General features: G+C 46.5%; 1 protein-coding gene across 3 annotated transcripts in view; it reads right to left on the bottom strand.

The window, feature by feature from the left end:
• The window catches only part of LOC135390658 (latrophilin Cirl-like), a 472,208-nt gene that overhangs the window by 113,160 nt on the left and 346,239 nt on the right, over positions 1-12,809 (bottom strand). For all 3 annotated transcript variants that reach the window (XM_064620454.1, XM_064620457.1, XM_064620458.1), the window contains one exon: positions 7,359-7,466. In XM_064620454.1, the coding sequence (XP_064476524.1) occupies positions 7,359-7,440 (82 nt within the window). In that variant the 5' untranslated portion in view covers positions 7,441-7,466. The remainder of the gene's footprint in view (positions 1-7,358; positions 7,467-12,809) is intronic.

Raw genomic sequence — 12,809 nt, 5'->3', positions numbered from 1 at the left:
TTTCTCCGCCGGGATGCACCTTATTCAATAAAAGAGGCCCGTCTCGTCTCCGGAAATTACTGAGACGATTGCGCCCGTCCCGGGGCCTTAATAAAAGGGGGCCCACCTCGGAGATTGAAGGGTCCCGGATGGAGGGACACTTGGCTCTGATTGGTGGAGCTGTCGCGCGACCAGTGCTCGTCTTAATTGAGTTGCTGGACGCGGCGAGTACCTGACCTCACGCGGCGCCACTATGCGGCGCTTTTTATAGGTATAAGGTGGGGCGTGTTGTTTCTTCCAAGGTGCTTTCGTGGACGTGTTGTGGGCTGTTGACATGGAATGTAGTCGGGAGATTTTATGCCGGGAAGCAGCCTCTGGAGGAGATGGATTAAATAACGAACGTTGCGCGGGGTTTAAGGCGTTGGAGGAGGTTTTTAGAGACCCGTGTCACGGCTACAACTTCGCGCTTTAACAGATTACTTCACCAGGAGGTGGCGCCTCGTTTGGTTCTCAGTCCACCGGAATATTCGGTGAAAGAAACTGTGCGATTAAGGAGAGTTGCCGGACACCAAACGGCGACGACCTCCTCTTCACACGCGTGCACAGGCGAGGGGATCACGAAAAAGAAGCATCCACTGCAATATAGGATATTATTTATACATATATGTAGAAAGGTAAGTCGATAAAATACCGGTTGCACCGCAGTTACGCAATGACGTTTTTTTTTTTCCCTTGATCTTGCTCGAGGCACATACTCCAGGCACCAGACTGTTGGCGGGCACCCTTTCAATATATAAATAAATAAATAAATAAAGTGTAACCTGTTACCGATGCTTCCCAGACGGCCCAGACCCCTATACTCGAAGACAGTCGACATGTGTTATCACGGTCGAAATATTTCACTAGTTCAGCGCTACTGGGAGAAATATATATACATAAAAAAGCTAATTAACATTCACCCGCAGCGGCACGAAAATGTGACTCAAATCAACGGATTAACCCTACTGCGAGACGTTCGAGTCTTATATCGATATCAATCTACGTTTAAGCCGATAGGTATATAGACGTGTCCACAAACCCACGGTCGCGTATGTGTTTTAAACGCCGGGAACGTCAGGGCTTGTCATCCATATTCGAGATACAACCTCGATAAGAGATTGCGAACTAACGCTTTTTTTTTCTTCTTCTTCTATATGTTTTTTTTTTTTTGCGAATACATAAAGAAAGCGGCGTTATGCGTGTGCGGGAATGGGCTCCTCGGTTCAAGGGGAACCGCGTGGAACCGGCCATTTTTCTTACTTAGATGGACATAAGCGACTGACAGCGCCTACGGTAAACAAGATCTGCAGGAGCCGGGTCTCTCTTGAGGTTCGGTTTTGTGACTATGCTGTAAGAGGTGAAATGCAGCCTTGCGACTCTCAGTCGCTGCTGTAGGCAAACGACCACACAGTTGAACAAGAGAGAACTGATGTTGTGAGGCTGGAACAACATAGAAAGGACAAATACATACAATTTGAGGCTTTGTATATATATGTGTGTGTGTGTGTGTGCGCGCGTATGTATTTGTCCTTTCTATGTTGTTCCAGCCTCAGAACATCAGTTTCTCTCATGTTCAACGGTTGCCGTTTGCGTCGATCCCGTCGTATGAATGTGTGTATGAGTGAGCAAAAATGTAAGAGTGAAAGGAGGATCAGTGAGAGAGAGAGAGTGGCTGGTTTGTCCCGTCAGATGACGTACGCTTGGAAGTCGCTGAGGAAGTGTGTTAGCTTAGCTCAATTGGTAGAGCCCTGGACCGGCAATCCAGAAGATGTGGGTTCGAGTCCTACAATTGGCTAACTTTTTCAGTGACTTTTTCTTTCATCGACCACACAGTTTCCATGAAGTTGCCCCGGATGGCGGTATCCTCCCCCATGCAACACACTCTGAACAAAGAGGAGCAAACTGAGGAAGAGATTATAGTTTTCAATCCTTTAGATTGCGACTACTGCCCATTTATCCTGCACTGCCCCGACAGGGAGTAATGGATGTTGCAGCACATGTATTCCCTAAAAAGGACTAAGCTTACTCAGCCATATACACGGACGGCACCACAGCTTAAATGTAATAGTAACCAGTGATGGCCACTAACTACTTCTACAGTAGTTTAACTACTAACTACTTTGTGATTGAGTAGTTTAACTAGTAGTTCAACTACTTTTCAGGGGAGTAGTTAAAACTACTTTTTTAACTACTGCAATGTAGTTTAACTACATCTATAACTTCTTAACGTTGTCCACCAACACCGATCCCTTGTAGTGTTCTTGGGCACCTAAACATGAATCACAAGCAATAATAAACTTTGGCACAAGCCATTGCTACGATCGTCAAATACAAAGCTTGCGGCGTGATTCTTTCTGTGCCTACGCGATAAACTAAGCTGCAGAATTATTTCACAGCAAATAAAATGAGGCTTCACTAGACAAGCATTAAAAGTGAAGATTTAGTTCACATGCACAACACAATTGCTCTGCACCTCCGCTCTCATCAAAGAAGTAGCTCAAGGTAAAAGTCGGAAGCAGAATCGTGCCGTAAAGCTTGCGGCAAAATCGGAAGTAGTTGGCACCTTCGGTAACCTAACTACTGTAGTTAACTACTTAAAATAGTAGTTTAACTAGTAGTTGCCACTACATTTCTGCAAGTAGTTCATAACTACTTTTTAACTACAGTCAGGTAGTTTAACTACATGTAGTTAACTACTGGCCATCACTGATAGTAACTGACAGGACGCTATCAGACGAGCAGTATCGAGATATTTTTGTGATTATTTCGCGCTGTATATAGTCGTCACCTGCGTAGCACTGCTTCGGTGCCTGCTGCTGTTTGACACCGCCATGTTTAATCTCAACCGAACCAAAGTCATGCGAGATGCTCCCGGAAAAGCATGTAGCCCAATCACACTATACTCCCATAAACCAGCGTACGCACTCAAGGAGTCCTCGCGTACATTACCGCTGAGCATGCGCAATGGATGGCAACGCTATCTTGAGCGTGTGTAAAGCGATAGCGTACGATCTACTAAAAGTCTCCCTTCTCTCTTCTTTATCTCTTTTTTTTTTTGGTGGCGCCTCCTACCGAGAGATTGCAGTGCACACGTAAGCACAATAGGGAAAAATCCACGAAGAAAGAAACCTCTCTCCTTGGCTTTGCTCTCAGTATTCTGACTCTCTCATTTCGAAAGAGAGAAAAATGCAAAAAAACAAAACAAAACAAAACAAGTCGAATAAGTGTCTTCAGAAAGAGAATGCATACATATAAAGAAGACATAAAAATAATCTAAATAGACGGTTTCTGGTGGTGGAAATATTCACTCAGAAAGTGCAACATTCAACGGATGGCTCTTCTCTATAAAGGATAAACTCTGCATTTTTGCGAAAGAAATTCTTCTACAGCTTCTTCCCCCCCCCCTGCATGCTCTTCTTCTTTTCTTGATTCCCGGTGACGTTGGCTTTCTCGGACGGAGAATTACATTTCGTGCCGTATAGTCGAAAGAGTTGCAAGGCGTCGACGAGGTGTTTATTCTTTCAAAAAAAAAAAGAAAAGAAAAGGAAATTGCGGTGCGTTTCGTACTATTTTTGAAGCGCGACAACCGCGCACCAAATTCTTCCAGGTATACCGGCCGCTAGTGTAGTTAATGGTCTCTGTGAAGGATGCTGGCAGTTTGACAACACGTAGCTCGTTTTTCAGCATGTGAAATTCAATTCGAGGAAACTCATTCGGGTCGAAACGCGTCGGACCATGTTTTTGATCGCGATTCTCTCCATGTCGGGTGTTATGCAATCATCTATCGTGACATAAAAAGTATATAGTCACGTTTTTTGTTCGGGCTTACGTATATGCGCTTCCAAACGTCAATGGCATAAAAAGAGCTCAGAGATTAATTCTAAATATCGGGTGAACCTCACGCGGCTCTGCTGCATCTCGCTCGTCGTTTTTCGCCATGTCTAACCAACTAGCTCAGCTCTTTAGCTTCACCTTATACGGCTTTATACTTCTGGACTTCAATATGCGTGCAAACGTTTTTGCCTGCTTCCTCGAAACAAAATCCATATTAGTTTAAAAAAAAAAAAGCAGCAGACAAGACTGAACCCTCATCGCTCAATGTGCTCGTTTTCCAATTTGAAACAAGACCTACAATTTCTTTGACAACCGTTTTCTTCACGCTTCTTCTGCCACCTCGTTAGTAAGCATCCACGCTGACCGAAAAGCAGAAGGAAAGTATCCACAAATCAACAACGCAGCTCACAAACCAAAATCCCTTAACGAGCTTTCGTTCTCAACGAGACCTGCCAGAAAAACTGTCGGGGCCATATGGCGCGCGCGCGCGCTAGCGCTGGTATTTTCGAAGCAGTCGGACTTTCCTTCCAGCCGCTTCAACTAACCTCGTTGCTATTTCACCGCCTTGTCTGTTTCTCCTCCACAACAGGCCTGACTACTCAAAAAGAGAAAGACCCCGGGTATACTGCTCCTGCACATTCGCGGCGTCTGGTCAAGACCGAAACAGACACCATCCGGTTTCCACTGTCGTCTGCTATTTAACGTTGTCTGCTATTATTTATGTCGTCTGCTTTCTCAAAGGATACTTCTCGAAAGGTCATCATTATAATGTCGTAACTCTGGCTGGCTGTTTTCGGAAGAGAAAGTCGCAGGAGTATATTAGCGCAGAAATTACAGTACGCAGCCTTAACGGTAGGGGGCATCTGGTTTTCCAGATGCACTATACGCGAAGGCAGCGTGGTCTTATCGTTTGTAATTCGGAGACCCGGGATTTCGGACAGTCCTGTTATTAGTAGGGTCGCGGTAGATGGTTGGCTAAGCGTGAAAGGCGACCGGCGTTTGTGTTCTGTTGCGACGATGCTGTCCTCTAGCTGCGGGAAGCACTGGGGCATTATGGTATAGGTGTTCTCGCTCTAGTGTGTGCGGCAAGAATTTGCTGAAGAGGGAGTTGGTGTACAGTGGTGCATATAAATAGTGGGACACCTCTCCCAAGGACTGCCAGTATCGGCCAGTATCGCGCGGTAAGTGACGGTATCACATCCCACACTCTAAAAACACAACTTCACCGCATAGCACGCTTTGCGCCAACCATCGCCACGAATGATAGCATTATATCGCTTCTGATTCGAAGAAAGATGGGGCTGTACGGCTTTTTGTGGCAATTTTCATGTATCCAAATTGCCACAAAAAGGCGTACGCCCCCGTTCCTCTTCGAATCAGAAGCGATATAACGCTATCATTCGTGGCAATGGTTGGCGCACAGCGTGCTATGCGGTGAAGTTCTGTTTTTAGAGTGTACACTCTTAAAAATGAACTTCACCGCGTAGCACGGCTCCTAGCCAACCGTAGTCTCGAATGATATCGTTATCTGCCCTGACTTGTTGAAAACAGGAGGCGTACGCCATTTTTGTGACACTTATGCCGTTCATAATTGTCGCAGAAAAGGCGTACGCCTCCGGTTATCAACAAATCAGCGCGGAAAACCATATCATTTCAGATGATGGTTGGCTTGGAGCGTGCTATGCGGTGGAGTTCATTTTTAAGAGTGTACCAGCTGTGTTATCTCGTTCAGCATGGTTAAGGCCGGTGGGAAATTGAACTTTTTCCGTATACAAGATTTTCACAAACTTTCAAGATTTGAAGCGGTTCAGAACTACATATGGACACCTATGCGAATTGCGCCACTAACACACACGTTTTACAATTAAAATGAGAGCATGCACGCACACTCTTAAAAATGAACTTCACCGCATAGCACGCTTTTAGCCAACCATCATCTCGAATGATATAGTTATCTGCCCTGATTTGTTCAAAACGGGAGGCGTACGCCTTTTCTGTGACACTTATGCTGTTCATAATTGTCACAGAAAAGGCGTACTCCTCCCATTTTCAACAAATCACGGCAGATAACGATATCATTCGAGATGATGGTTGGCTAAGAGCGTGCTATGCGGTGAAGTTCAGTTTTAAGAGTGCAGGCACGTGACGTATGACAGCAGCAGGCACGCACGCAAGACCTGCGCGTGGGTCTCACGTGCGAGTCTTTTCCCATAGGTGTATCTCCCCGAAGTGTCGCGATTCAGGTCTTCAGCACCATATTGGAGGGATTTGCGCCAAGGACCCACTCCAGACAGTTCTCCAATGTCTCCTTCTTCCGTTGCCTCGTCGTCGACGTCGTCGGAGCCTCAACTTCCAGCGATACGATGCTGCGCAATATACACGTGAGCCAGTTCACCCGAGTACTATATGGCTGGAGGCTAACGAAGTCACGGTCCTACCTTGGCCAGCCCGTGAACCTGACTTAAACCCAAGTGAAAACCTCCGGGGAACCGTTATGCGTCGCGGATTTACATGAACGGACGCCAGTATATGGTACCACTGCCAGGAGCTCAAAGAAGCAATAAGGGACGCGGAAGTCCATCGATACTGAGACCACACACAACCTAATGGAGAGTGTTCATAACGGCGTCTCCTCGACGTTATTGCTGCCAGTGGGGCCCTACGAAACACTAAGTGATCTAATATTCTTTTCGCATATGTGTTACAAAATACATTACATGAAACCCCAAGTGCGAAACTCCATATTTTTGCAACAGGTCAAAATACGAAAATGCGCGGAAAAATACGTGGCACAAACTTCTAAAAAAAAAAAAAAAAAAAACTGGGGTTTTCAGCGATGCTGAATCCAATAGAAACACTTTTGACAACGTGAAACTGGGACTGAAACGCTACACCGCGATTCTTACTGCACTGCATTAACGTTGTCTTCCATTACCCGTACAGGTCACCTTGACAGGTAGTTCATGAGGGTGTATGAGGTAGTTCATGAGGGTGTATGAGGGTGAGGGTATTTCATGAGGGTGTGTGTTCTTCCTGTTTGTCCAGCGACCATCAACTTTCATGAACGTGAAAGGCTCTATACTATTTACGAACGCGACGTGTAGCGCTATGTCTTCTCGTCGAAACAAGGCTCCAACGGTATCGTGTCTTACAGGAAAATTTTATCTGTAATCTCGAGCGACGCGCGTAAGCAACGGAATCTTTTCTGCAACGTATAAACAGCGTGGAACCCGCATTTTCAGCACCACGAGCAGCGAAAACAAAAATACAAGTATTATTCGCGGTAACTTTCGTAAGTGCAACAACACTTCGACATCTGCTCGCCATCTTTAATTAGTTATCCAACCTGTCGCCTTTTGTCTCCGCTTGGAGCTGCGTGCATACGCAGCATGGTGTCGCTGACGTTGTCGCGCTGTATCCAAATAAGGCAGCAGCACGCGATCAAATATTGGAAGTGATCGCTTTGCATACAGGGGGGTGAGGATGATCAAAAAACGCTGACTCACCTCCTCTTCTGGCAGAAGATGTTAACGCCACGTTGAGGAGCAGCAGCGCCAGTATCCACAGGGGGCGCCACACTCCCATCATGGTTGCCGACACAGCTACGGGTACACCTGCAGGGAAAAACGAGAAGAGAGTTGAGAACTGCACGAATTAGCATGCACCCTGAAGATGACATCAGTCTTAAAAAAAAAAAAAAAAAAACAGCATTTGCATGGTGTGTTGGAACCAAAAGGACCCCCCTGTACTTGCTATGGTCGTTACTCTCAGGGTCATCAGAAAGACTGAGAGGTTGCTGGGTCCCATTCCATCACCGCATGGGCTCTCCGATGTTTTTTTCTCGGTTTTTCGGGCAAATTTTGCACACACTTGAGAGCACACTTCCCCTCGAAGCCGGCCCAGGACGCATATACTAATTAACACCCCAGTCTTCCATTCTTTCTCGTTATCCGCTCTCACTCTGTCCATATCCGTACACGACTTGTATAGGCACATCAGCTTGGCAGTTCTACTACACAAATTTCCTTTTTTTTACAAAGACGAAGAGCAGCTTGAGCGGCAACTCTGTGGATTTGATCCCAGAAAATGTACGCTCATGTTTCACTGGTATAGCCGAAGAACCGGCGGCCATTATAGAGGAACTAATAAGGGGCAACTATATTAGCGGAACTCTGCTCATCACGAACGGTACGAGTGTGGAAATTGCGTCAGCCTTAACGAACAGCCAGGAAGGGCCAGAAACGTGCCAGAAGACTGCGAAGAGAGCTGCTTCAGCGGCACTAATTGCTCGCTTTGTACACTTCCGACAAACAACGGATGGTGGGCCAATGGTTGGAAGGCAATTGCTCTACAGAGGCCCGTTGCTCTACACGGGAGGAACTATATAGCGACATCTAACGAGAAAACGAAGCAGCTTCCGGTCGCAGGTTACAAAGTCAGCAACATCTATGTAGCACCGAATGCGACAGTGATGATGCCTGTCTGCACTCTTAAAAATGAACTTCACCACATAGCACGCTCCTAGCCAACCATCACCCCGAATGACAACGTTCTCGCCTTAGATTTGTTGAAAACGGGAGGAGGAGCCTATTTTGTGCCGTGCATAATGGACACAAAATAGGCTCCTCCTCCAGTTTTCAGCAAATCAGGGACGAGAACGTTGTCATTCGGGATGATGGTTGGCTACGAGCGTGCTATGTGGTGAAGTTCACTTCTAAGAGTGTGGACAAAACACTCCAATCGTGCACTCTAAAAACTGAACTTCATCCGCATAGCACGCTCGTAGCCAACCATCATCTCGGATGATATCGTTGTGTGCCCTGATTTGTTGAAAACGGGAGGCGTACGCCTTTTTGTGACACTTATGCTGTTCATAACTGTCACAAAAAAGGCGTACGCCTCCCGTTTTCAACAAATCAGGGAAGATAACGATATCATTCGAGATGATGGTTGGCTACGAGCGTGCTATGCGGTGAACTTAAATTTTTACAGTGTGCTTTGTACGTTCCTCCCGTCGTCTTAGCCCCAAACACTCAGGGATCTGCTGCCAACGTCAAATCTTCCACTGTTGGCCCCAAAGGAGGGATTCACCGCATGATATGCTCACATTTTACGTAAGGTGGTGTTATCGTGTCTTCTGATCTTCTCTTTTTCTTGTCTTTTCTTTTCAGCACCTGGGGCTCGACGTTCCGAACATGATCAGATAACAGAACACTGACTACGTTCACCGTGTGATACACTTAACTTTCCTGTTTTTTTACAATGCAGAATGGGAATCAAATATGTTTTTCTTGTCTCTGTCTCTCAAGAAATTGTGTTATGGCTGTACTATAGACGTGGTTATGCCCACCATGAAAAGTACGAGAGTCAACAGCAATAGCCAAAAGGCTCTCACAATATGTTGACCCGGAGCTTGCCTCTACTTTCCCGAGATCGTTCCATCGGCCGTTTGCGTCACTTTACCATACCGGCTCCGCCTCAACGTGCCTTACAGCCGACGTCTTCTTCACAAGCTTGGAAAGGCGGATTCACCCAACTGTGGCCCCCGTGGGACTGTTGAGGACACTGAACATATCTTATTACCCTGTCCACGGTATCAGTAGCACCAGACCATCTCTACAAGCTTCGTTAGCTCGGCTGGATGGCAGACCATTTGATGTCGTTAAGGATCTGGGCCCTTGGACACCCGACCATCAGTTTCACGCCATGCAAGCGTTTGTGCGATTTTGCGCAGACTCCAAGTTGGTGGACACAGTGTGACTGACAGTGTGTGTAGACAGTGTGTGTGAGTGACTGACTGAGAGTCTTTGTCACTCATTGGTTTTATTGTAGATAGCCATTTGTGTTTTCCTAAGTGATCTGGAGTACCCGGCTCTCGTAATGAGTGCCTATTTCTCCATTTTTTTCTTTTCTTATCAACTCATTTTTTTTTATTGGGTGTTAGCGCCGCGAAGCAACTGTGGCTATGAGCGACGTACAGATGTGGACAGACGGAGAGAGGATAGCAGGAAGGAGTGGGGGACAGGGGGGTTAGTATGCGTCCTGGGCCGACTTCAGGGGGAACTGTGCCGACATTCGTCTGGAAAGTCTTCGGAAAACCCAGGGAAAACCTCAGACAGCACAGCCGGCGGTAGGATTCGAACCCACCACCTCCCAGTCTTCAGCACGACCTTGGTTACCACCAACGAGCGGATCTTATCAACTCAACTCTCACAATATGTATGAATGTATCAGAACCCAGTGTCACAAGCCAAGCGCGCACGTGTGTGTCGGTTAGCTCTGTAGCGGCCTAAACTTCCTCACCGTAAGTTTTCCGAACTTTTAAAACACAAATTTGAAGCCTAAGGTGCATCTGTGTTGTCTCGCTTTTGGTAAATATAGCCACTGAGTTCTGTTCAAAGCTATAGAGAGACCAGGACAATGACAATGCATAGAAGACCATCCATTAACGATGCGTAGAAGAGAGAGGCTTATAATTTTTTCGTCACGTACGAAAACAAATATGAAATCATTAAACAATTTTAGACGATTTTCGGCCACATCATGCACGACTGACGAAAGTTTCGTCGACCGTCACAAAAGCTTTTTTTCTTTGCGAGAGAAATCGGGTACTTTATCTCGGCAAATCAACTGTTTCCCCCCTGCACGACCCTGCGCTATATTCACCCCTGCCGCTACCAATCATAAGACAGCACAAAGCACAAATAGAAGAAACTAGAAGAAAAGCTAGACGTAGGAGTAACACACCATCTTTTCCCGGCACGCAAAACGCGGAAAGCGGAAACCGAAGTCGCATTGGCGCAGAACTGCCGTAACAAACGACTCTCAGCCAGAAAACTGGCTAGAACAGCAGAGTCAAGTCCGTTTCCACGTCATTAGCTCCCTCTATGCCTGCAACATGAAGAAGCAGCACTGAGAACGAGGCTACAGGAGCCCGCCGTCTCGTGTTCGTGGCAAGGAAGGAGTTGAAAAAAAAAGAGAGAGAAAGAGAGAAAGTGTTGTCGGTAGCAGACGAAGCAGAATACAGCAATTAGGGGGTTATGGCGTCCGTTTCGGACATTGATGTAGTGCACATAAAAGGAAATGAAAGAGCCTGTCGAGAAAGAAAAGAGAGGGTTAAGGAGATAGAACAGAGAGAGAGAAGCCGTATAAGAGGGCAATAAGGGTTTGTGTGCGGGAAGAAACAGGAAGGAAAAAGGGATCAGAAGAGAGGGAAAGGGAGCTACAAGAACGGCCGCGTTTATGTTTTGCGAAGGGGTGTTTTTCCGCACCCTGTCCAGAGCAGATCGGAAGGAAAAAAGTGATAAATTTGGTTACGGTCCAGTTGAGGCCTTAGGATTTTTACTTTCTCGCCTGTTGGCCGTCTTCCCAGCTTGTTTTCTCGGAGAGGTGGAGTATGGAGTGAAGTATACACGAAGCAGTAGGTGTAGTATATGTGTGTCGGGAATCGGCTGTAGTATACGGTAGGTGAGCTAACAGGGATGCCGTTGAATATGTGAAGCAACTAACCGTTACCTTAACCGTGTATTCACACGAGCGACATCCTCACGGAATATTCTAGTGGAAGTGAAAGCCAAACCACTGCTCATGGAGCCGAAGTTCCATCCCGTGTTATGTTGAGCATTCACACGGTGCGGAATACCGCGGGAGTGGCGTACTGCGCATTTAGCAGACGACACTTAGCAGACGACACCGTCGGCGTGTTTTTCTGTCGTCTGCTACGGAATATCTTGTGGCTGTGACGCTTTTCGCATCTTCCGCTTCTGAGGGAATGTCGCTCGTGTGAATACACGGTAACAGCATGGATAAAAGGACGCAAGAGGTTGATAATGACGCATCAACCGACATATTATTATGCAGTGAATAGTAGGCATACGGAATGAGATATTGGAGATGTTATGCCTTCTGCAGAATCAGTCGTCGTACTCAGCAAAACGTGTGCGGATAGAAATTACGACACTTTTGCTGGAGCTATTCCCATCTGCGGAACGGGACAAAATATGTTGTCCAACAGTTCTTGGAGACTATTCTGTTCGACCTTGTAATTAATTACCGAAAGTGGATTGCTAAAAACGGGGTATGATGCCTCCAAACTTCGGAACTGCTCCTCCGATTAATGTCCTCCACAAAAAGCCTTACCTTTTAATCAGGCCTTTCCGTTCCAGCCGACGGCTACGTAGCTGCCGCGCGCAATTTCATGATAAATTATCTCAGAGCTTCTTCCACGACTTCCCAACTGTCAACCACAGCGCTACTGTTGCAACTGCGTACAGACCAACCGCAAATCAGCGCCGCAGGTGTACACTTCATCGGACGATTCCCATTGGTCGAGGGGACCACCCCAGCGCCACGCTTGGCTAATTTTAAAGACCTCCTGAGCCGTAACAACTTGCCCAGGGATAATTATACCGCCACCACACACACACACACACAGGCTACCGAAATATGAGTGTATATATGTATTTCATGTACCTGCTTAGTCACATCCTCCTTCAGGGAGCAGCCAATTAAAGGTCTCCGCTGCTATTGTCGTAAATGACGTTTCGGACCGCGCGGTATAAGTTCGAGGAAACTACCCCGCTCGTAAAATATAATCGGCTCCTCGTATTGTTTTTACCTCCTAAGATCGGTGAACGGACTGTATCTTATACACTTGTAGAGTTACCAAAATCTTTTTTGTTTTTCTTTTGTCAGATCCTTATCTGCGATTGTTAGTGACGCAGACAAAGCAGTTACGATCTTCTTTGGCGAGACAAAAAAAGCTTGTTCGGCAGTCACCGTTGTTCTTTTTCGCCATTAGCGTTTTTCGTCGTTGAATGTGTGAGGCACAAGGCGTCGGAATGCAATCCATCATAAACGAGAAAATGAGGATGGAAACAAAAGGGGAAGGGTCGAGAGAGAGAGAGAGAGAGAGAGAGATGGGGGGGGAAGAGAAGAGGTACGAAAAACGTCGATAG

This window comes from Ornithodoros turicata, chromosome 4 (genome assembly GCF_037126465.1).
Source record: "Ornithodoros turicata isolate Travis chromosome 4, ASM3712646v1, whole genome shotgun sequence".
Taxonomy (NCBI): Eukaryota; Metazoa; Arthropoda; class Arachnida; order Ixodida; family Argasidae; genus Ornithodoros; species Ornithodoros turicata.
This window is presented reverse-complemented; position numbering and strand designations above follow the sequence as displayed.